Source organism: Thermothelomyces heterothallicus (genome assembly GCF_042370625.1).
Source record: "Thermothelomyces heterothallicus CBS 202.75 unplaced genomic scaffold P884_scaffold_9, whole genome shotgun sequence".
Classification (NCBI taxonomy): Eukaryota; Fungi; Ascomycota; class Sordariomycetes; order Sordariales; family Chaetomiaceae; genus Thermothelomyces; species Thermothelomyces heterothallicus.
Window position 1 is genome coordinate 722,916 of NW_027192570.1, and position 23,291 is coordinate 746,206.

At 56.7% G+C, this 23,291-nt stretch overlaps 8 protein-coding genes across 8 annotated transcripts; 3 read left to right on the top strand and 5 right to left on the bottom strand.

Annotated features, from left to right (window-relative positions):
- Window positions 1–1,065: 1,065 nt before the first annotated feature.
- Window positions 1,066–2,026, top strand: P884DRAFT_291709 (uncharacterized protein; the record flags this gene model as incomplete). The annotated part of the gene is made up of 4 exons (XM_069444118.1): window positions 1,066–1,110; window positions 1,186–1,315; window positions 1,476–1,854; window positions 1,946–2,026. Coding segments are annotated over 4 exons (633 nt in total), but the record flags the coding sequence as incomplete, so codon positions are not given.
- Window positions 2,027–2,480: 454 nt separating this feature from the next.
- On the bottom strand, window positions 2,481–2,953 carry P884DRAFT_198699 (uncharacterized protein; the record flags this gene model as incomplete). Its single annotated transcript, XM_069438169.1, has 2 exons — window positions 2,481–2,553; window positions 2,763–2,953. The coding sequence occupies 2 exons, from the start codon at window positions 2,951–2,953 to the stop codon at window positions 2,481–2,483; spliced, it is 264 nt and encodes an 87-aa protein (XP_069298222.1).
- Window positions 2,954–4,320: 1,367 nt separating this feature from the next.
- P884DRAFT_131512 (GHMP kinase) lies at window positions 4,321–5,988 on the bottom strand. The gene is made up of 3 exons (XM_069437204.1): window positions 5,456–5,988; window positions 5,009–5,307; window positions 4,321–4,860 (listed from the first exon to the last, which is right to left on the bottom strand). Exons 1-3 carry the CDS (start codon window positions 5,886–5,888, stop codon window positions 4,519–4,521), a joined length of 1,074 nt encoding a protein of 357 aa, XP_069298223.1. The 5' UTR covers window positions 5,889–5,988; the 3' UTR covers window positions 4,321–4,518.
- A 501-nt stretch (window positions 5,989–6,489) lies between these two features.
- Window positions 6,490–7,281, bottom strand: P884DRAFT_258926 (uncharacterized protein). Its single transcript, XM_069441292.1, has one exon. It carries the CDS (start codon window positions 6,896–6,898, stop codon window positions 6,518–6,520), a length of 381 nt encoding a protein of 126 aa, XP_069298224.1. The 5' UTR covers window positions 6,899–7,281; the 3' UTR covers window positions 6,490–6,517.
- Window positions 7,282–7,871: 590 nt separating this feature from the next.
- On the bottom strand, window positions 7,872–13,474 carry P884DRAFT_199009 (uncharacterized protein; the record flags this gene model as incomplete). Its single annotated transcript, XM_069438204.1, has 2 exons — window positions 7,872–9,737; window positions 9,809–13,474. 2 exons carry the CDS (start codon window positions 13,472–13,474, stop codon window positions 7,872–7,874), a joined length of 5,532 nt encoding a protein of 1,843 aa, XP_069298225.1.
- Window positions 13,410–14,411, top strand: P884DRAFT_258931 (uncharacterized protein). Its single transcript, XM_069441293.1, has 2 exons — window positions 13,410–13,498; window positions 14,021–14,411. The coding sequence occupies exons 1-2, from the start codon at window positions 13,473–13,475 to the stop codon at window positions 14,181–14,183; spliced, it is 189 nt and encodes a 62-aa protein (XP_069298226.1). The 5' UTR covers window positions 13,410–13,472; the 3' UTR covers window positions 14,184–14,411.
- A 1,381-nt stretch (window positions 14,412–15,792) lies between these two features.
- On the bottom strand, window positions 15,793–17,748 carry P884DRAFT_131625 (interferon-related developmental regulator-domain-containing protein). The gene has a single exon (XM_069437205.1). The coding sequence runs from the start codon at window positions 17,563–17,565 to the stop codon at window positions 16,219–16,221; it is 1,347 nt and encodes a 448-aa protein (XP_069298227.1). The 5' UTR covers window positions 17,566–17,748; the 3' UTR covers window positions 15,793–16,218.
- A 1,859-nt stretch (window positions 17,749–19,607) lies between these two features.
- On the top strand, window positions 19,608–22,445 carry P884DRAFT_131632 (uncharacterized protein). Its single transcript, XM_069437206.1, has 5 exons — window positions 19,608–19,861; window positions 19,942–20,156; window positions 20,210–20,394; window positions 20,448–21,121; window positions 21,173–22,445. Exons 1-5 carry the CDS (start codon window positions 19,831–19,833, stop codon window positions 22,246–22,248), a joined length of 2,181 nt encoding a protein of 726 aa, XP_069298228.1. The 5' UTR covers window positions 19,608–19,830; the 3' UTR covers window positions 22,249–22,445.
- Window positions 22,446–23,291: the final 846 nt, after the last annotated feature.

The following is a 23,291-nucleotide window of genomic DNA, read 5'->3' on the forward strand; positions in this document are numbered from 1 at the left end:
TGGACGAGCTCCTCGGCGGCTCCGAGTGCTGCGCTTGTGTCCTCCCACGCCCAATGCTTCGAGGGTATTCGGTACTCCAGGTGATGTTGTGGTCAAGAAACGAGTATCCTTCAGTTCAATGGTGTAGTTGAACATGGGAAAGCGGAAGACACCAAACCCTGCTTCAGTCCCATCCAGAACTCTGGAAACCTCCACGAGGTAATTGGATGATGGGCGGGTCTCTGCAGGTTGATATTGGTTTCAACGGAGTTGGATAGAGGAAGCTGGAGCCCACCAATCACAGGGTAGAGTCGTCGGTTTCCGTGTAAGCAGCACGCCAATGTAATCCCATTGCACATTGTAGTTGTACCAAGTCGTGCGTTTGATCGATGGCCGAGGAGAAAATCCGGTTTGCTGCCGTTTCTCAGATGCTCCCTGGCTCATGCAAACCCCAGCAAGTCTCGCAGCTCACTCGCGTCCAAACGCAATGTCGCGAAGAAAGAGTGCACACAAGGAGTGCTGTCGTGAGCATTCAAATGTATATCCGAATTACAAATCCAGGCATATACTCCGTACACAGTACATCCAGTCAGGAGATGAAACAAAAACAAGATCCGAAACGCAGGGATAGGCTTCCCACTTGTCGGTCCATGGTGCTACGTTGTGTCCGCTAACGTTAGAACGAAAAGCGTTACACTAGTTGCAGTGAACCGGTGGAGGTGCAGTTGGGTTAGGGTGGTCTCAGGGTATGTAGTACCAGAGTTGTGTACGGAGTAGCGTTCCGGAATTCGGCAGAGGGCAATGGGACCCGTGGGGTCCGATGTCCGTTGCTTAGTTGCGCGCCTGTGGACCAAGATCCCCGGAGACCCACGACGGAACGGGAGGAGCCTAGTTATCGATAACGCTTCAGGAACGCCAAGAGAGGGAAATACATCGTCTTTCGCGGCTCCCCATCTCTGGGCGACATTGCATCTTGACATTCAACATCGCTCTTCTCTCGGGTTAAATAAACATTTTTCGCCAGTTACTTAATCGAAGAATCGTGGCTGCAATTTAGCGCGCGGATTCCCATATATTCAGAGCACCATGGCAGATTATCAGGCGCCGGAAGACGCGATTGAAGTAGACGAGGTCAGTTCGCGCAATGGTCCCACCCGCCATCGTGGAACCGTTCGTTCGTGCAGTGGGCTGGCCCCAGCGTGACAGCCATGGGACCGAGAAAGCCTTGACGATGAGGCCGACGATGAGGCCGACGATGAGGCCGACGATGAGGCCGACGATGAGCTGAGTGGCCTATTCAAGTTTTCGAGGGTCGGGGCAATGGAGGTTCCGATTAGTTATACCAATCCCGGCGACACCACCGCACTCACACATGCAAACGCACGCACGCAAACACAGGGCGCTGAACTGCCGAGTTCCGGGAGCTCGTTGACTTCGCTCACATCTTCGATGCTCAGAGGCAAAGTTGAGGATGGGCGGGTGTATGCCGTGTACAGCAAAGAAGGTGCGCTGCGACGACGACTCGCTTCCAGAGGATAGCCCGATGCGCAAGTTCTCGGATGCGCTGTATGACAGCACACACATCTTCGGCACAGCCGTCGATGACCCGACCCGGTGGAAGGGCTGGCTTGAGCAGCGCGGCTTCGAGGATGTCACCGAGGTGGTCTACAAGATGCCATGCAACCCGTGGCCCAAAGACCAGCGTCTCAAGCTCGTCGGTGCTTTTGAAATGGAGAACCTCCTGCAGGGATTGAGCGGGATGGTGACGAGGCTCTTTGTCAAGGCGCTCAACTGGACGCCCGAGCAGGTGCAGGTGTTCCTGGTTGGCGTGAGGAGGGAGATCAAAAACCGGAATTTGCATGTCTATTGGCCGTTGTAAGTATCTCCCGCCTTTTCCACCCTTGATTCTGCTTCCCCTTCTCTGCCAGGCTTATTAAAGGCAGCAGAGGTTCGCTAACAGTCTCAGCTACGTCGTATACGCGCGGAAACCAGGCGGGTCCTCCAACGCTGACACAGCGGTATCAACATCTCCGCCTGGATCGTCAACAACATAAACGGTCCTCTCCGTTTCCGAATCAAGAGCGAAGTTCAAGGTGGTTCCAATTGCAGATGGCTTCTGCCAGCTTTGGTAATGTTCAGCGTGCATTGCCTCAGCGAAGCGCAGCGCATGATACCGATACTCAGGCGGCCATCATTTCACCTCTCTTCTCATTCTCCTCTCACCGACTCGGTCATCCTAACAAGTACCGCTGGCGGTCACGACACTGGAAGAACACTTCGAGTTGATTCGAGCCGTCTACGCCATCCAGAGCGCCCCGTCTTTCCGATATCGCTCCATGCAAGATATCCCAACCCGATCAACGCCGATAAACCAAATGCAGTCCGGTTCACACGTATATGCCGTCCCGCCGATCCGCCCATCATCACGGCTGGCCCTTATTCTTTCCTTCCGCCTCGACACGGTTCACCCATCGAAACAGTTACCGGCTCACTCAGGCAACCTACATGTGCCCATCCAGTATACACTTGGCCGCATAAGGCCACCCCAACAGGGTCAGGCCAACGGGAAGGTACCTATATGAGACCGTCGTCACCGTCAGCACGAGGTTGGCTTTCATCTCCCGTCACGTATGGATGGACACCATTCAAGAGGAAGCGATGCAAAGAATGGAGAAACGGAGGAAGGAAGAAGAGGGAGGAAGGGTGTCAGGCTAGGAAGCCAAGGAATGGACAAGATACCAAGAGGCAGGGAGGACTGGGAAGGGGAGGGAACAACAACGTACACAACAGCTTGGCCCAAAGAGCGGCGGACCAGCTTGCCCCAGTCGGCCGGGGCCGGGTTCGTGGCCACGGGCAGGCGCTGGAAGGGGTGCGGCTCGAAGGAGCGGGCGACGGCGCGCAGGCCTTGCAGGATGGAAAAGGGTTGCCGGCCGCGAGCGACGGTTCGGCGCGGCAGGAGGGGCCGGGCGGTCATTGCTGCACGGGAAAACATCTTTTCTTTTGTTTGGTTTATTGGCTCCTTTGGTTGGTTGCGCAAGGTTTGTTGAAGGGTTCTCTGGGAGTCGCGAGGATTCCGAGGCGAGAGAAAAAAAAAGGGGGGGGGGGGGGGGTTGGTTAGACTGCTGTTACCAATCCCGAAGGTTTCCCCAAGGAGAAAGAGGAGAAGGGAAAAAAGAAGACGAGAGCGGAGATGCGCAAGGCTCGTACTACGCTGATACGGAGATTGAGGGAAGAATGGACAACTCCTGATATTGACGTCGTCGACGCTGACGGTTATTATGTATTTGTGTTTTGTACGAAATTAATGAAGGAGCCGCAGCGCTGAAACCAACCACCATTTTTATATAACTGACCTTAGAAGCCGACTTGCCGGCATTCCTTTCCCTCACTTTCCTTTCCCCGGCGAGCGAGGTAGGTAGTCAGGAGAGCCGAAGCCCGCCTCGCCCGTCATCATGCCATACCACCTATTTCGGGACCCACCCGTCGCCGTCTCCTCCCGAAATCTCACGGAAACATCGCCGTCAGCCCACGCAAGCCTCGAGCGAGTCAGGACCTACTACTCTGCCTCGATCTAAGCCGGCGGGGTATTGAAAGTCGATAAAACAAGTTAGGAGCTGCAGAGCGTAACTACGTTAGCTGGAGGGCTGTTTTTTGTTTTCTTTTTTTTGTTTCACCCCTTTCTCTTTTTGAAACAAGATTCTCAAGTGGGATCACTCCAAAGAAAAACGAGCATCTGGTGTCAACCCCCTCCTCCCATCATCATCATCATCATCATCAGCCTCTCCCCAACGGCTGCGGCAGCATGGCAACCTTCGGGGTCCTGGCCAATGAGCGTGGCGCGTGCCTGGCGTACTCACGTAGGGCCGGGCAGAACCGTCTGACTCTGGGCTGATGTTTGGGCGAAGGTGGCACGATTCTGCGTTCGGTTCGGGGGGCGGAACTGGGGTGGGTTCAGTGGGCTCGGCTGCGGGTTTCGGTGGGCTGATGGGTTCTCTGTTTATTGCTTTATTTTATTTTATTTTATTTTTTATCTTTTTTATTTTTATTTCTATTTTTTGTCGAGGTGGTTCGGCGCTGTCCGGGTCTGGGGCCTTCTATCATTATAATAATAACTGGTTGCTGGGTGTGGTTGAAGGTAGTTAACAATTTACGAATCACACCACTGACTTCGGGTTAATAACGCGTTAGTTTTGGTTGGTAGGTTCGGTCGGACCCAAGGCCCTGGGTCCCACCATTTGACATCCCCCAGTTGAACTACCCTGGGTAACTTCGGAGTACTCCGCAAAGTAATCCGTACATACGGCTAGTTCCTGTGTAAGGGGGTCAGCCCGCTGTTAACAACATCACGACATTGAAAGAATGAAACAAACAGGCATTGGGAATGGCAGCTTCATCAGAGAACAACAGCAAATGGGTATCACGATTCTATTCAGTTTCTTTACTTTTTGATTAATATCTTTTTCTTTTCTTTTTTTTTTGTTCCTCTTCTTTCCGTGCTTTCTGCTTCCTTAGATCAGCCACCTCCCCCGCGGCGCAGCCTTACGCCATGGTCACGGTGGTCCCCTCGGCCGGCTCCAGCAGTCTCCAGCTGCACACAATCTTGTTCTCTTTGAACCGGGCGATGATGCGCTCGGCGATCTCTTCAAAGTTGCCGGTTGCCAGTGCGAGGATGGTCGGCCCGGCGCCGGACAGGCAGACGCCCAGGAGACCAGGCTGCGTGGACGGCGTGATGGACTCGACGATCTCGGTCAGTCCCGGGATCAGCGTCTGGCGGTACGGCTGGTGCAGCTTGTCCTGCATGGCCAGGTAGATGAGCTCCGGGTCTGGCGGCGACTGGCCGAGAGCCACGGGGAGGAGGGCGATTCTTTGGAGGTTGAAAGTCTGGGTTTTGCTGCAGTCAGTTACTGTGCCCTGTTTGTTGTTGTGTGCGGGTCCAGCGGTTTTTTACCCCTCTTGCGTGTGTGCGCAAAAAAAAAAGGGGGAGCCGAGTGGAATTTAGGGGTAAAGAAGGAAAGTTTAAGGTACATACCACGTCTGGCCGGGGATACTGCGCCGGCAACACCTCGCGCGCCTTGGCGGTGGGTACCTCGAACTCCGGGATGATGGCGACGGCCTTGATCTCGGGCGCCCAGGGGAACTTGATGTGATGGCCGATGCCGTGTGGCGGCGCGGGCGGCCTGGCGCCCGTGTCGACGCCTCCGGCCGGAGCGGGCAGCACCTCGCTCAGGGGGATCTCGACGCGAGCCACGTCCTCGGGCGCGAGCGGCTTGAGATAGGTGCCGACGAAACCGCCGAATAGGGCAGCGCCCACGTTGTCCGGGTGGCGCTCTGCGTGCGGGTGCGTGCAACAAGGCGGGGGTGGTTCCGTTGTCAGTCAAGAAAGAAGCAGGGAGAGAGAGAGAGAGAGAGAGAGAGAGAGAGAGAGAGAGAGAGAGAGAAAGAGAGCTGAGCGCAACGTCATCAGATTATGACTTACCGATCATGAGGCAAAAGTCGAACAGGCGTTCGGGGGTCAGGTGGTGCAGGCCGCCGCACTCCTTGCCCAGCATGACGCCGGCCACGACGGCGGCACCGGACGAGCCCAGCCCCCTGCCCAGCGGGATGGGGTTCTTGATGTGCACATGGGTCTCGACGGGGAAGCTGCGCTGGTCGTGGCAGCGCAGCACGTACAGGGCGACGCGGGTGAGCAGGTTGACCTGGGGGTCGAGGCTGATCTCGTCGGTGCCGGCGCCCTCGCCCTCGTACGTGACGCGGCAGTTGAGCGGGTGCGTCGAGCTGGTCTTGGTCCGGTCGATGGTGACGTGCAGCTCCAGGTACATGGACAACGCGAGGCCGATGACGTCGAAGCCGGGTCCGATGTTGGCGCTCGAGCACGGCGTCTTGATGATGAACGACTCGCGCTGTGCCATGTTGATTGAGTCTTGACGGAGGGTGAGGGGGGCCTTGGTTGGTTGAGAGGTTCCCCGGATCCGCAGATGTTTGGTTTGATTTGTTGATTGACTGCTTGTCGCTACCTATGTAGCGTGTCGGTGCGTTTCTTTCGCCCGGTTGCTCCTTGCTTCCCTTTTCTTTTCTTTTTTTTTTTTTTTTTTTTTTTTTTTTTTTTCCTGATGGTGCGAGTGCCTGACAAGATCCGGAAGGTGAAAGCACAACTCACAGATTCGCGCACGCTTCGTCCGGGTCCAGGTCCAGGTCCAGCCTTATTTTTGAAATATATATCGATGTTGGGTGCGAATACCTTATTTGTCAATTTCCAAGACGCAGGCCGGTACAAACCCGCTGTTGAGTGGGCGAATGGTTCCCATTGATTGTGACACAATTGGGTTTTGGGTTTTTTTAGGCTCGGCCCGGAGCCCCGATTACGGAGCGGGGTGCTTGCCGGTCCACCAGCCTGAGATAACCGGTCTTAACACTACTGTAATCCGTATAATCCGTACAGTAAGTAGCTGGCCCGAGCCCCCACATGGCTGGCAACAGCCGGGCGCTGCCGCCGAGACCGATGATGCAAGCCCCGAATGAGCGACCGAAGCTCACTTAACTATCTCGATACCAACAACCTGAAAGTGACGGAGGCACCTGCGCTCGACAATGCTGCTCCACCATCCGGAGCAGATACGCGGCCTTCCCTTGAACAGCCCAGACGGCAAAAAGGTGCTCTTCCGAACAAATCCAACCCAACCCAATCAACCAAAAAGAGAAAAGGAAAATAAAAATCACTTACTTGACTGACCAACAAACCGACTAACCAACCTTGTATCATCGTCAACAACAACAACAACAACAACAACAACAACAGCAGCAGCAGCAGCAGCAGCAGCAGCATCCCGCATCTCTTTTTGGTTTGACCGACTCGCCCACACCGAGACATCCCCAATTCCACACCCCTTCCCCATTCCCTCTCTGACTTGTGATCTCCCATCCTCGGTCACCTCAAAAGGCTAGTTCTCTCGGCTCCGTCCCCCTCCCCCACGTTGAACATCCATCTTGTCGTCTTCACCCTGGAACAACAATACACAAGTTGGCCAACCGGGGGCCCCGGAGGCCGTGGGGAGACATAAATAACCGGATAGGTATTCCAACAAGAGGAACAAGTAATTATGATTGTAAATAACCAAGGGGAGACGTTGAACCTATCCAACCCAAAAAAAAAAGATTTATTGCTCGTTCTTCGCCCCGACTCCGCGCCTGCTTCTGCACTTACACACACATGCATACATTCGACCATACAGCAACAACAACAGCAACAACGCACGATCCGAAATCAAGATTGGTTCCCCTCATCCCAGTCAACGACGTAGCCACCCCCTTCCTTCTTTCCCTTCCCCTCCCCCCCTCCCCCCAAAAAATTACCGGAAAGGCCATCATCATCGTCTTTGTTCTTCTTCATCCCATGATCCCAAAGTATCCCCCCCCCAACCACCCAACCAAAGGTTAGTCATGCCTCCATCAGCCTTTACGTTCCCGCGTCCCGAACAGTTCCCAGATACCAACTCCAAGTGGTCGTATGTTCCGCCCCTTCCTCTCTCCCAGGGCACATTTTATTTTTTCCCCTCCCTTTAGCGTGACTGGGCTTTCTGTTCAAATCCATCTCAATCTTGCTCGGTTTGCGATGCATGACTGCTACATTCCTCGTTGCGATCAGTGTTAGGCTGAGCCGGCAGCCCGCTCCGAACCGCCGCGACTAAATATCATTCATGAATCATGAAATATTTGCTCGAGGGCGATCTATGAGTCAATAGATCGACTCTTCCTTAGAAGGTCTCGGTGTCCTGCGAGCCGAAGGTGTCTGCATCACATTGTCAGCATTGGTCCTTCGACGTCCACACATCACCGTTCGGCAGAGAACACAGCGGTCCCGCTTCGGGAAAAGAAGGGGAAATATGGGTTTTAAACTAACCTCTCCTCCGATCATCCTCCATTCCCAACTCCATAGCCAACCCACTCGCCTCTCTAACCCGTAATGCTCCGGATCCACTGGGCGTCATCGGCCGCGGTCCACTCGGCCGCCGACTGACGCCGGCCTGAGCAACGCTTAGGTTCCGATTCTCGAGCCTGGGACTGCCGGCCCCTTCCCGGCTGCTGATGTAGCTCGCCGTCGGCACGCCGTGGGTCATGGTGCCGTACCCGCTCTCGACGCTGTGGTGCGGCAGCGGGCTGCCGTTATTTCTCTGCAGCTTGCTGATGCGCTTGTTCTGCGGCGGCGTCGCCGCGGCGCTGCGGGTCAGGCCGGGGCTGGGCGGCGGGTGGTGGCCGTTATTGTTGTTGGTAGCAGCGTCAAGTGCCTCTTTGGGCGGGCGCGGAGGCGGGACGCCGCTGGATGTGGCCGTCATGTTGGCGGCAGCCGACGGAGACGATGCCCAGTGTTGATGGGATTGGTGGTAGTGCTGCTCGTCGGCCGACGAGCCGTAGCTGTCGTTGTGCTGGTGCTGGGCTTGGCCGAACCGGTGCAGGCTGGTGGCGGACCCGGCCCAGTCTGCGGATCTGGGACTGAGGGGCGAGTCGTAGCCCAGCGCCTGGGACTCTAGCACGGCCTTGAAGCGCTCCGTTTGGCCTTGGCGCGGTTGCGGGTGCATCAGGTTCAGCGAGTCGCGGTGCGCCTTCACCTGGGGGTCCTCGGGCGTCATGTTCATGCTGACCCAGTTCGGCTCGGGCTGCGAAGGCGGCGGCATCTGCCCGTACGTTTGCTCGCCATGGTCCTCGTGATAACCGTGGGGCAGGTCCGTCTCGGAGAAGCCGGTGTGGAGCTTGTCGGATTGGAACCCCTGGGGCGGGGAGAACTGGTAGTTGTCCTGGTAATGGTCCAGAGACCCGGAGCGCGACTGTCCGGTGGGAAAGTGGGCGCTCTCATCCTTGCTGGACTGCTTGCTGTGGCGAGACTCTGCCGCACCGCTCGACGCTGTCGTCTCTGACCACCGCGAGATCCTCGGGATGCGGAACCAGCTCGACCTTGCCTTCTTCTTGCCACTCTCCTCCGTCTGAGGGGTGTTTTCGTTGCTCTGCGAGTGCTGTGCTTGGGCCGCAGCGCCAGGGGGCGTCGCTAACGGCATTGCGTTCCCGCGCTGCTCTTGGGTAGGTGTCATCAAGCGGCGATCGTCATTCCTCCGCCCGTGGTCGTAATCTTCCTCGTTGGCTTCGGGTACGGTGCTTATCCTGTGCGCCGAGACCTTGCGGTCGTTCCCGGGTTTCGCCGACGTCCCGCGCGACTGGATGGAGAGGTATCCGGACTGTGATGCGTGGCTCGCCGTCGAGGTGCCGGCCATGCCCTCCGGTTCGTAACCGTGGTCTTGCTCGCTCTGGACCTCGGGCTCCATGTGGTCGTAGGACGGCTCGCCGTGGTTGCTCTGGCTTCCGTGGGCCGGCGCAGTTTGCGCCTTGAGAACGTCGACCTCGGACAGGAGCTGCATGAGCATGTCCTCGATTCTGCTCAGGTCGTTCGCCCCCTTGGCGGTCAAACCCTTCAGCGCACGCCGGAAGATGCTCCTCCTCTTCGTGTTGATGTCGTCGCCGTTGATAGTGCCTGCTTGTGAGCCGCCCTGGATCGAGCGCGGGGCGCTGCCGGGGTAGGGACGAGGGCCATTGATGGCGCGCTGAACAGTCTTTTCCGTATTCTCCTTGACCTCGGTAATGATAACGTCCTCGGTATCAGCGAGTAGCCGCTTAAGGTCTTCAAAGTTGTTACGCATTTCCGTCGCGGCACGGACGAGAGTCACTAGGATCTCGGTGTCGCGCGCACTGCGCTGGGCATCGCGGACCATCAACTAGAAATAACAAGTCAGTACCCTGAAAGAAAGAATTCCGGCTGAGAGGAGAGAGAGAGAGAAACACTCACGTGTTGCATAAGGGCAATGATATCTTTCGACTCAATCCTCTCAATGCCCGTCCCCGTGGCGGCATCGTACATTGGGGAGCCCATGCCCTGCGACATGCCGCTGAAATGCCGGGCGTGACCTGGCGTGCTGTAAAACGGGTCTGCAGCTCCCAGGCCGCCAGCGCCTGGCGCGGTGTTAAAGTCCATACCCTTTCCCTTGGCGCCCTGGAAGTCCGGAGTCTTGTTAGGGCCCTGCGAGATGTAGCCCTCGTCCACCTTGTGTCCGACTGGGCTACGAGTACCGTACAGGTCACCGAAACCAGAATTGTCGAAGCCCGGGAGCAGAGTGTTATTCAGACCGGGGATGTTGGCGACCGGGCTGGATCCCTCGTACGGATTAGTGACGAGGGTGTCGCGCTTCTTATCTTCAGAAGTCCTGTACCACTCATCATGCTCCTGGCTCGGCTGGCGGCTATGGTTTTGCGCGGCCGCCATACCGGAAGCCGCACCTGCGGCGGCAGCCGCGGCGGCCATGCCCAAATCATGCCCGCTTCGCTGCTGGGGTAACGCGGGTGAAGCGTGAGCCCCGTCCAGATCCTGATACTCGACCTCACCTGCAGGCTGTTGCGGTTGTTGCCGAGGTGTGGCGTTTTCAGCCCAGCGATCCCTTTCCTCCTCCTCCTCCTCCTCCTCCTCTTCGCGGCCTCCCTTACCATTGAGAAGGGATGGGTTGGTGAGCAGGTCATCGTCATTCCAGTCCCCATCCGGCATTGGATCGTTCGGGTCAGGCATGCTGTTGAAACCCAGCTTAGGCTTCTCGTCACTGTTGACCAGTTGTTCAGCGCTGGCTGTGTCGATGCCCGGACGTGGTCCGTTCTCTGTGCGCTCCTTGAAGGATTTGTTCCGCTGGACACCCTCCCCTTGGAACTCGGCCTCATCATCCGAGATGACCTGCTGCTGGCCCTTGGCATGTTGCGCCCGGAGGACGGCAGCAGCGGCACCGACCGCCGCGCTGGTGATTGCGGCCTCCGAAACGGTCGGCGACTGTCGGTAGGTCGTCCGAGGCACCTTCCTACCATACTCGTCGAGATCGTACTCGACGAACTCGCGAGACCGGCTGCTCCCGGATGCGGGAGTGCTTGCTCGATCATCCGCGTAATCGCGTTGGCTGGCGACGGACCGCTTGGTCGGGGTGCCAGATTCGCGGGCGATTTCCTCGTCCAAAATGGCCATCGATGCACGCCCGTTATACGCATGGTTACCGACGGCACTGGAGGAGCCTGTGAGAGCGGAACCATCAAGCATCGAGCCGTCAACCAAAGATGCCACGTTCGACTCGATCCCGGGAGGATGGACAAAGTCAGGGTTCAGGCCCACGGCACGAACAGCCTCGCCAGGTGCAACACGGTCCAGCTCGCTTCCTGCCAGGCTTGTGACGTTGTCCTGGTTGATACCGGAGCTCCTGACACTCCGCCCATCGTCGGTGACCCCACGAGTCCCACCTTGCCGGGGGGATCCGCCGGTGGAAGAGACAGAATCGGCAGTGCGGTGTGAAGCGCGCGACTCGCGGTTGGGAGCCTCACTGCCGCCCTCGGTATATCCAGAAACGCTAGGGATCGGGCTGAGGCCGCGCCGCTCCGGCTGGTACGGGACGTACTTGAGCGGAGGGGGGACATCCTGGGTGCTGTAGTAATCGTACGGGCTATCGGGAGCATACGCTGGGGTAGAGCCGGGACCGTCATATCCCTCCTCCTCCTCCTCTTCCTCTCCACCCCGGTAGCGCCTCGCGGCACGCGATGGCACCTTCCTACCGTTATCGTCGATGACGTATTCGTCCCACTGCCCGGTGCGTTGCTGAGGTAATGTTTTGAGGTCTCCGTGAGAAACATTAGCGTGCTGAGTCCCCAGCGCTTGGAGGTTGACTGGCGTCCCGGTAGGGGTCGGAGTGGATGCTGGTGACGGCTGGTCGTGTCCAAGGCCACGGCCGGGGGCGAGCTCTTCGCTGGCAGAATGCGGCCGGTCCGTCTCGGCAGACTGGATGGATGCTCTCGTAACGTCGGAGGCATTCACGTCGCTCATCAAGGGCATGGGGGGCACCGGGGGTCCAAGATCAGACTCTCCGTCGTCGAGAGCATGATCGGATCCGCGAGTCCGCATCTCGGCCCTACGCCGCCGCCTGGATCGCTGTTTGTCGTCAGAGGGTGATTGGAGCACCTCGTGAGCAGCAATGGCGGCCGCGCCCACGGCCGCGCCGGCAACGGCGGCGGATCTCAGGCGATCTGTGCTGCGGCCCGGAGTGTTGTCCAGGTCGTGGTCGTCCTCGACCGAGTCGTGGCTGAGGGCGCTGCTGTCGTCGAAGTCGTTGCGGGCCTCGCGGTCTCGGCTCTCTTTGCTCCTTATGCTGTCGCGCTGGCTGGCGGCGTGCTTGTCGGCGGCTCCAGACCGTCGCCTGTCGCTAGCAAACTCATCCCGAGAGGCCGTGGTCGTGCTGGACGTGGTTGAATCCCGGCGGGCGCCGCGCCGGCTCTGTTCCCTCTTCAGAGCGTTGAGTTCTGGAAGGATGAGGCGGCGGATGGCGTCCTCAACCGTCTCGAGCAGCTTAGGGTTGTTGATGGACGAAGCCTTGGAGGTCCCGGACCGGACGGATTGCTGGTCCACGGACCTATGACCCGGCGCAACGGCAGAGGAGAGCACGGTGGAGTCGGCGCCCGAAACGAGAGAGTCGGAATGTCCCTTGGATCTCCTGCGCGGCGACTTCGCACGCTCGGCATACTTTTCGTCCTTGCTCACGCTGCTCGTTCGGCTCTTGCCAGATCTGTGCTTGCGCTCTCCGTCCTTGTCCCGGCTCCGAGAGCTGACCACTCTATCTCGTTCGCGGTCTTCGCGGCTCTTGTTCCGAAGCTTGTCGGCGGCGGCAGCGACACTCAACCCCGCAGCAGCACCAGCGAGATAGTCGCCGGTCCGTGAGGGGCTCCTGCTCCTGGTGCTCTTGGCCTCGGACATGCCAAAAGACGTGGCAGGCCCGGACCCGTCAAGGAAGCTGTCGGCCGGGATGGCGGAGATTTCACTCATGGTGGGGGCGTGATAGCTGGCCTTGCTATCTGCGGCCGGAATCAGCGGGCTCGCGGGGCGACGGCGGCGGACGTTGCTGCCTCGGTCGATCTCAATGTCGATCGGGTTGCGGCTGACGGTGCTCTCCTCGGTCGCCGAGGCGTATGAGCTGGCGTCCTCCATGTCGCCGGTGAGTGTCGACAGACCCTCCACTTCGCTGCGAGTCGGGCCAGATCGGCGACTTGGGCTCGACTTTCTCGACTTGGTATGTGTGATCTTGATGCGATCCCGCTCCCCTCCGCTCTTTGACCGATGTTTGCTGCTCGGTCGTACACGGACGCGGACGCTCGGTTTCCGGTGCTCGCTCGCGACAGATGTCGTGCTTCCCCTGCCGCCTTCGAAGTATTCGATCAGCAGTGAAGTCTGCGACCTGCTCTGCCGATGTCTTGTCCTGATGGTGACGGGCGTGCCGTCGTCGGGAAGTGAGTAGGTCGATTTCTCGTCTCCAGGTTTGGACGCATCGGTTCCGGGGTCGCTGGGAGCAAGGTCGCTCTGAGCGCCGCTTAGCACCGTCGAATTAGTTTCGGTGGGCGCAGGCAACGGCGGCGCAGGTCGCCTTTTACTTTCGACCGCCATGCTGTGTCGAGAGCCAGCGGGCAGCTGTTTCGTTGGTTAGGTATCAGCGGGCCCTTCGTTAGGTTTGTCCAATTGTTCCCTTCCACGGAGTCTCTCCCTCCACTGTTCACAAACAAAAACCCGGTTTTAAACCAAACCAAAAGGCCAACGATGAAGCGAGAGTGGAAACGAAGTGGAAACGAAGAGGGAGGGGAGGGGGAGTAGGTGCAAAATGTAAAGAAAACGTAAAGAAAATGAAAAGAAAATAAAATAAAAGAGGGAAGAACGGATGCCTATCCGGGGTGTGTAGCCGGCCGGCTTTGGTCAAGTGGGCATTAGGCGCCGGAAGACGAGTCCTTGGACAACAGCGCGGGGGATGTGAGCAGGCAGTCGTCCCATGGACAAGGGCCCCTCTCTCTCTTTCTCTCTCTCTCTCTCTCCCCGAGGGGTTGGTTGCGGATCTTCCGTTGCAGGGCCCGTGTCTACGAAGTACCGACCAAACGAAAAATGCAAAGGTGCATCTGACTGACTGCGCTGGGAGAATGAAACTGCGAGGATTGTACGTACAAGCAAATGGAAACAGAAAACAATGCGTAATCGGAGTCGGGGCGGCGGCCTGCCAGAAAACCGAGAGGCGGCGCAAAAGACGCCAAAACGCACCTCTGGCCCAGGGTCTTGTCGAAGCGGCGACCAAAGGGAACGGTCGCCGGCACAGCGGGGCAAGGCGTAACGACGGCAGGTCCAATCGCGGCGACGGGCGGCGGAGACTTGGCAAATCTAGCCAGATACGGGCGCCAGTTTGTTGATGATGCGACAGAAGGGGGAGGGAGGGGAGGAGGAGAAAGAATGTGTGTGTGTGTGCGTGTGTGAATGAGAAGGAGAAATCGAGACGTGCGCCGAGGAGTCGGGTAGTGTTTGGATGGCCCAGAGCTATGGGAGTGGCGGGTTTTGCGATGGGCACGCAGGCGGAATGTTTTCGTCTCTGGCTTCTCTGCAGCAAGAGCCCTTATCTTCGCCTTCCGCCCACTCTGCAGACCCCAGGAGGGACCTATGAGAGGCTTTGTTGTGGTCCGGGAGTGGCTAAGAGTGCTTGATGTGCTGGCGGTGCTTGATGGGATCGGCCAATTGCGCGTGGAACCTGGGGTCTCTGTTGCAGCGACATGCAGCTTGGAGAAACGGCGGAGCAAGACAAGAAGAGACGAGGCTCACGGGCTGGTGCAGGCGCAGGGTACGGATGTACTGTACATACAGCGTTGCCAGTGCAAGTGCTTGTATGTGCTGTGGGGCCCAGCTGCAGGAAGGCTTTCCAAACGGGAATTTAAGTCCCCTTCGAGACAAGACTGCCGTGCAAGAAAGTAGGCATCAGTCAGTTCCTCGTGATGGTGTTTCCCAGAGACCTTTGAGAGAGCATTGCTACTGGGACGAAAATCTCGACATCGGGGATCTGACAAACGAGGAGGCTGGGCTGGCGGTTTGTTGACTTTCGGCTAGTGTAGTTAGCTACGTCCCCGCCAGGAACGGAAGAAGCCAACACCTCAGCTTGGGACCCTGGTTCGTCAGAGAACGGGCGGGACCTCTTGGAGGGGCGAACAGGGTGCTGCCCGCTTGGGACGGGAAAAAAAGGGCTCCACTCGACGATCTCTTGGGAAACCAGTAATTATCACGGCACACCCGACCGCCCAAAAAAAGAGACGCCACTCTTGTCCTGTCACCCAATTAACTATCTGCCCAAAAGGGTTCATCGAACCCCAACCACCCGCTTCGACTTGCGAAGTGCGGAAGATATCATCACACTGCGAGCGCTTCCCAGCCAACGGGATAAAGCGGGTTGTCGGTAAAGTCAGGTTGATGAGCCCTATGTGCTCCGTATCACGTTCGCTGCCATGGCCCAAGGAGAGCGACGATGAAGTCATCCTTTTTTTTTATTTCACACAGAACCGTTTCCCTATGTAAATCGCGCTGTTCGTGTGCACGTACGGAGCATGTACTTTACATAGGAAATGAGCCCTCTCTCTGTAGCATACATTAGTGCGTGGTAACTGGGGTCTGGATACTCCAATTTTCGACTACCACCGCAAAATCAAAGTGGCTGGGCTGGATGCTGATAAAGCAGGACGGGACGCTAAACTCAAGCTCGGATCCTGGTATCCCGCTGCTGCCGCCTTCTGCACCATTTACCGCTCCCGCTGTGGAACAGCAAGCCTCGAAATGAGGAAAACCCGGGAGGCCAATTCCAGATTGGCAATTGCTGTATCAATAAGCTACTAACTAACGGAGGAGTGACGCTAGTCAGTACCTCCCTTGAGCCTTTCTCTCTTTTCTTTTCCTTTCTTTTTTTCTTTTTCTTTTTGCAAACAGTTCGCGCAGGAGTGCTCAGAGCATAACCTCGATGAAGAACATCGCCAGTTTCCCCTCGATATCTTTGCTCTCAAATCGATCGGCGTACCGACGCGGTTTGGAATAGAACCATTCCAAACCGTCAATGAGTGCACAGAGGACAATACGTGTGCTCCAGATCATGATCAGCCACTGCGTATAACAATCTACTCTCTATTGGCTATGTTGAACCATGAATGTTGCTTGAGATATTTCCAAGACTGTGCGCACGCCGAGCCTTTGCCTCGAGCGCAGCCTGGAGCAAGGTGAAGAAATAGAAATCCAATGATGCCAACCCTTCTCTAAAACTCTCCACAACCTGTTGGACAAAGCAAACCTGATCAAATGAGATCTCAGCCCCGGATATATATCGAGGGCCCTCTGCTGCTCTACTTCCTTGGCGGGTTAATTCCGATGAACTCAACCTCAGCATCGCTGAGAATATCCCGGACGACTTGATTCTCCAGGTAGTGAGCTACAAACCCGCCGCCGAGCAGGGTCTTCAACATCTCGGCTCTGGCATGGAGAGACCATGTGTTGATGAGCAGAAACTGGTTGTAAATACGGATCTTCTCCCGGTACCCAAACTCTCGAAATTCACCGTGGTCATCGGACTTCGACCCGCCCGTGTGCGGGTTAGGCCCCGATCGGCCGGCCGTCGAATAGCCGGGTCCCTTGCCACGCTCGAGCGAAGTGACGATGCTGGAGAAGTTGGCCCGCAAGTTTCTCCGTCCCTTTTTGGAGACGGTCTTGGAGGAGTCCCGGACGATCTCCGCCATCCGGGTCATGATCCGGTGCTGGTTGTATTGCATGTCGACGCTCTCGCCAGTCTGCTCTTCGTAGTCGCGAGCCGATTCAAAAAGAAGGGCGATGTTAACGCCGGCGCTGGTCTGGACCTCGGGATCCGAGCTGTCGAGCTGTTCCATGAAGGCCTCGATGGCTGTCTCGCTCTGCACCGTCAGGTCGTCTAGGTGGCTCGCCACGAACGCCCAGGCCTGGAGGGCGGCCGTCACCACGGGGCCGCTGTCTAGTGCTCCGACCGACTGGCCATCGCTCTCGATGATCTCCAAGAAGAAGTCGAGTACCTCCTCCGCAGCTTCCATCGAACCCCCTCCGTACGTGACGGCGATGCAGAGGGCGTGAATCGCTTCCACCTTGTTGTTCTCTTCTTCCGCGTCAAAACATGCCGCTTTCAGCACCGGGAATGCTTGCTCGAACACAGTTTCCGAAGTACAAGTGAGGATGGTCAGGGTGAGGGCCTTGAGGGCCCGCAAGCGCTCTTCGCTGCTGGTACCGCTCTTGATATCCCTGAGGAAGACGGGATGGAGCTCGGCAACATGGCGGTCGAGCTGGCGCTGGGCGAAATGGTGCTTCAGAAGGTGATTGTATCCCCCCAGCGTCGCTTCACGGCCCCGGACGTTGCTCCGCTTCCGATCTTGGAGCTCGGCGATCCGGTCCTGAAGGCGCTCAGCCCAAAGATTGTCCACGTCGTCCTCCTCATCGACCGAGTTGGTGCTCAAGGTCATCACGTCGTCGTTCTCCGAGTCGCTGGCAAACTCGTCTTCCGAGGCGTACCGGCTACCGGGCCGCGAGTTGGCCCTCGAGCCCGCGCGCGAGGTTGCTGGAGAGCCATTCGGGGAATGATTCGTAGAAGAGAGGCCCGACTCTGGCTTCGCCCTCGCCTTGCGGGACACCGTCTTGCCTCCCGTAAGAGCGCGTCTCCTGAGCTCCGACATGTTGATTGCCGCCTAGAAAAGATGTCGCAACTGGTTCGTTGAGGACGTGGTCCGAGGAATTCTCTGTTTGCGTGTGGTACCGTGAAGAAGAAGAAGGATGAGAATTAATAAAAGAGCCAGGTCCCAAGCACCGCGTTTAACCGCTGTCATCTACGTAATTGGCGTGGCGGAAACGGGCTGTTGGCCAAATTCTTGGGTTTGTTGGATGTTCGCGATAGCAGGCTTTGTCGACCGTCAATAGATCCATGGGCGTAATCCTGGGACAAGTCGGGCGTAGTCGATAGCGTTGGCTGTCCGAAAAGAACTGCCAGCGATTATCAAAGGAAACCGATACTTCCGAGTCCGGGTGTTTGGCTGAATTCCGCTTCACCAGGAATAGCCGGCTCGGTATTTAAGAGTTTCCGGAAGCCTTTCTCTCGCTAGGTGGATGGAGCATAGCAGGGGGGCGACAGCCCTGTGACGTGACGCATCAGGTGCTGCTCCAAGAATCCCGTCCACTACGGAGCCACCAAGTTCTTGGTAGGGATAGTACGTACAATACAGGCGCCACTGCGGGGATGGAGCAAGTTTTAAAAGAGGGTGGCGGGGTAACACACGGCAGCACTTGTCCCGCAGAGCGGGCCACCCGACACTTTATTATTCAGATCTACATAGTAGTACTTCAAATCGTCGACGGCCGTTATTCATCAAGCACCTCGCGTGCCCTCGTTCCAGGAGGTTTTCTCTCATTCTCTCGTAATCGATTTCGCGCCGCCGGCAGAAATGATTTGATCCGATCCTCTCAAACAGTTCCGGATCTCTGGACCCACTAATGTATGTGCGTACAGTGCATGCCTTAGGTACCCACGACCGCGTATTCGACTTCCTCGGGAGGTACCTTGGAAATCGCAGGTAGAGGTGCGTACTTGCTGTCCATCGCGGGGTCCCTCCGTACAAGAGTACGGAGTACGGAGACAGAAGACATACAGTAGGAGTGTAACAGTCTCGCCAGAGTATGCATGTAGTGTACTCCGTACATACCTATATACATGTAATCCGTATAGTTACAACACGCTCCGTGCGAGTTAACCGAAAAGGCGGGGTGCTGTCAACTGAGCCTTGGCACTGTTAAAGTGGTTGCATGTTGGCTAGCCTGAAACGGCTACTCCCGACGCCCCACGGAGATTGCGCACGGTCGAGCTGTCAAGCTGTCAACGTTCCTGTTGGATATTTCCAGTAGAGGGCCGGATATCCTCATGATACAAGATAGGAACTGTGTACCTAGGTACCTGATATAGTCGATGGATAACGGAAAGAATGTGGTGCCAAGTATCAGCGGGCTGCGTTGTTTGGCGTCAATAGGCACCTCAGGCTCTGCACGCTCAGCCCAACAGCGAGCATGTGAAGTGGAGCACCGCCGTCAGCCCAGACATTCTCGTTGCGATAAGATAGCGTGACTCGTCCCGAGGTCATGTCATGCAATAATGGGTGCGACCTCTCCCAAAGGCTATTCTAGATTTCACTGAAAAGGGCGATATGGATGCTTAGTAACCTCATCAGTAGGTCGGCACATCTAAGTCAGTCCGCTGGCGCTATGGTATTTTTTTCTCGTCGTTTTGACAAGTCTGAGGCCTTACCGACCTTAAAGATTACCTCTATCAGAATAGCCCCCGAGCCCCGCACCCCGCGGCTCAGCTTCGACCCCATGACCCTTTGCACCTTCATCGGTTCCAACTCGAGGCCGCTTTGAACTCGCGAAAGGATCGAGGAGCTGGTATACTTTTCTCCCCTATTCATTCGCACGTGTCTCGCGAGGAGAACAAAGAACGTATTACCCATTGGCAGGAGGTTTCCCCGTTATTCTCTCCGATTTGCGACTCGAACCATTGGTAGCCCCGACCCGCGTGCGGGAAGGCGCGGAGAACTAAAGGCAGCCCGCCTGTCCAGTCGCAGCTTAGAGACCCAATCTCACGCCCGCGGGCACCCTTTGCCTAGTTACACCCCCCACCTTCCGAAACTGCTCGAGGGCACCCTGCCTGGCTCCCGAAACCAACCACCACGACCTCCTTCTCCTTCGCTCTCTTCCAGCTTGACCGCCCGTTATATCTCTCCACAGTATCGGGTCGAAGCAGTACTTGAGCGAGCCACCACCATCTGCACCTCCGCTCCCTCTGACGTGGAAGAGAGCGAGCCAGCAACACCTGAACTGCAGCCTTTTGGCTCCTCTCTAACATAATCTGTACCTCAGCAGTCAGCTCGAGGCTTCCCGGGCAGACCTCCAGAGCCATGAGCGCGACAACCCCATCCAACAAAACTGGTTCGTTCAAACTCCGGGATCGCTTCTCGTTTGTTGCTGTTCGAGTCCTTGCCTCAAGTTCTGACAAACACTCCCTCCAGTGGTGCTCAGCCTCTCCACGGATCCGTCTTCGGGCTCCGACGTCCTGTTCCCCGAACGTCGCATTGTCTTCCATCAGGGGAAGGACAACATCATAGTCGGGCGAGCGTCCAAGGTTTCCGTGAAAGGCTACGTCGCAGGCATCGAGAATGCGTGGTTCTATAGCCCGGTGATGTCCAGACACCACGCCCAGATCTTTGCCAGAATGGATTGCAACGTGCGTTGTCTGTGCCTTTTCCAAGTACTTTCGATTCGCTAACAGTTTGCTAGAAAGTTGAGATCAAGGACCTGCGCTCGCTCCATGGCACATTCCTGAACGGCGACGAGCGTATCCCTGCTGATGAGTTTCGCGAACTCAAGGACGGAGATGTATTGCGATTTGGCGCGCCGATTTGGCGGGGACTAGAGCAGTTTGTTCCCACCACGGTCAAAGTCGGCCTCGAATTCCCCAACCAGTGAGAGCATCTACGTTTACCCATCCTGCGTGGCCTCTAACATGTTCCACCAGGGACGGTACCAGCACGTTTCAAGTGCCCGACGAATCCGACGACGACGACGGGTCCGACGTCGATGAATCTAGCAATGATGAGAACATGAAACTGGGAACCAACGCGCGTCACCTGACGACGCCGGGCGGCTTTGCCTCATCCAACGCGGCTGTTGTGCCCAGCATTGATCTGACCGGCTCAGACGCCGGCCATCAGTCTCATCAGGTCATTGACCTGTCAACACCACGGGGCTCACCAATTCCAATGGACGAGAACGAGGGAACGACCAGCTTTGCCGAGCGCAAGATCGATCAAACTGAGGATGCCGCTGACAACCAGGCGACTAGTCTTGAGCTCGGGGGATTGGCGGATCGCGAGAAGTCGAGAGACAGAACTGACACTCCTGCTAGCATGGTTGATCATCATCATGACAGATCTCTGCCTGCATGGGACAGTTCCCCTCGTTTTGATTCCGTTGATTTCCCTTCCAGATTGGGCATTGACAGCTCCGACGAGTCAGATGAAGAACTTGAAAGCGAGCGGTCAGCCTGCAGTGAGACTACGAGCGATGAACGCATGGATGGTTCCGATGATGTGGACGACCTGAACAGTTCAGAGAGCGTCCACGACAGCGAAGGAGACTTCGGAGACCATCCATCAGACGACGGTGGTTTTGGCTTTGAGTCAGACGATAGTATGGACACACTGGAACGGCGACGATGGCAAGTGCTAACTCATCTCCAAGACCATCTCCAACACGACTGGGGCAACCTCCCACAGTCTACCGAATTCTTGGACTTCCCAGAGATCGAGCCACTGGTTAAATCTTTGTCCCGCGGCCCCGCCGCTCCCGCACAGGGCCAGACCGCCACCGGAGGGAATGGGGTGGTCAGTATTGACTTGTTGCTGAATAGCGATAAGCCTCAGTCTCCAATTGCGGTACATTCTGGAGATCCCTCGACTTCAGCGCCAGGTACCAAGACGGCCGAAATTATGGGCGCCAGGACGGGAAAAATGGACTACTTCCTTGCGCGAGAGGAAAACAGAACCACGCTCATGACACAGAAAGCCGTTGCCTCACGCCTTCCTTCGGTCCGGGATCTTTGCAATAACTATGAGCCCGTGGATGGACTAAAAGACCACCACCTTAACCCGGCAGCGCACATAACGTTTCCATTCTCGCAGTCTCAATCTGGCCATGCCGGTCACCGCACGACTTACTCGCCTGGTGAGCCACACGTCATTGGCTCACCCGTAAGCCTCGTCGAAGGATTGGACGAACACTCCCGTCGAACCCACGTGGGCATATCCGATATCGTCAACACCTCTCAGGCAGACCATAGTGAGGTGGCCTCTCACAAGAAAACGGGGATATCCTTTCCAACTCCGCCGCCCGTCGAAGAGACGCAGCCTCACTCATCGCAATGCAACCGCGAGCGGACGCAGAAGGCCGGGAAACCTCGTGCAGTTTCCGCAGCCCAGGCGGACGAAGATTCGCAACCACTTAACCGCGGCGAAGGAAAGCGGAAGGCAGATGACATTTCATCTGCAACCCAAGAGGAGGAAGAATGGGCTGCTATTACAGCCCAGGCTACACAGTCAGAGTCTTCGCTGCGGCAGGGGGGGGCCATCAACCAACATGTCAGAAAGTCGGGCCGGGCTGGAAGGCACCCTTCAAATTCGGCATCGGATGAAAGGTCAACGAAGAGGGCGAGGATGATGCGTATCGCGGAGCGTCTCGGATATGCCGCTCTCGGTGGTGTGACAGCGGGGGCCATGATTGTTGGCACGCTCATCTACACTGCCCCCACATTCAGTTGAGAACGGTGACAAACGTGATGACTTGTTTTGCTTTGTTTGGGATTTGGCTTGCGTCTTCATCTCTTCGTTTCGCCTACTTAACGAGACATTACTGGTTTCAGGAGGAAATGAATGGTGTTTGTGCCTGTGTGGGAGCACGGAAATGGTATCATGAGAAGTGGCTCAGGGACGGGACGGGAAACTGGCATATTGCAGACGGAATGGAGCTCGGACAACGCATGTCATTACGGACGGATATATGATTGGATGCCTACGTGATGGCATGTGACTGCTGTCTCTAGGCAGGGGGGATGATTTTGCGTTCTAATCATATGTTTTCTTCCGCTGTTGCTATAGGTTTTAGGTATGCCGGGTCGAATCACGTGTTACTCGAAGTCTCGGCCTGAAGTGTGCGTTAGATCTCTAGCCTGTGCCTCTGTACGACAGACTGGAATGAATGGACTTGAGCGGCGAGAACACACTTAGCTGGGGAACCATCTGTGGGAAAGTATGCGTGACCTACGGAAGTCGGCCCCGAGATGGTCGTTATGATGGTGAATTCAGAGCCTAGGGGGCGACCACATGCACGTTTCTTCCCTCGGAATATACGTGTGTCTGTCCGGCGGACTGCCTTCGTGTTTTGTTTGCCCTCTTCGAGACGGGATGAGCGAGCGGTCGGGACTAGTGAAGTGCGGACGCGCTCGTGATGAGAAAGGCCGAACATTGTTTCTCAGATCTTGCTTGCGACGGGGTTCTTTAGCAAGCTTCCGGCCCCAAGAGGAGCTCGGTGAGTTGCTTGACAGGTCACTTTGCCATCACGCGCGCAATAGCCCCAATTGAATAAAGATGTTTTTGTCCTCCTAGACTGTTGATATTTCCCGTCCGCATAGATTAGTGCTCGCTGATCTCTCCTTAAGGAGCAGCCAACATCATTAAACGAGCAAGAGGGAAACTACGTTGGATGAATTTGTAGTAGAAAGTTGTATCAAATTTGGTATCTCAAAAGGACCTTCCGTACAAGCGAGGCAGCCGTTCGGTTCTGTCAACTAGAAGAAGACGGTAGA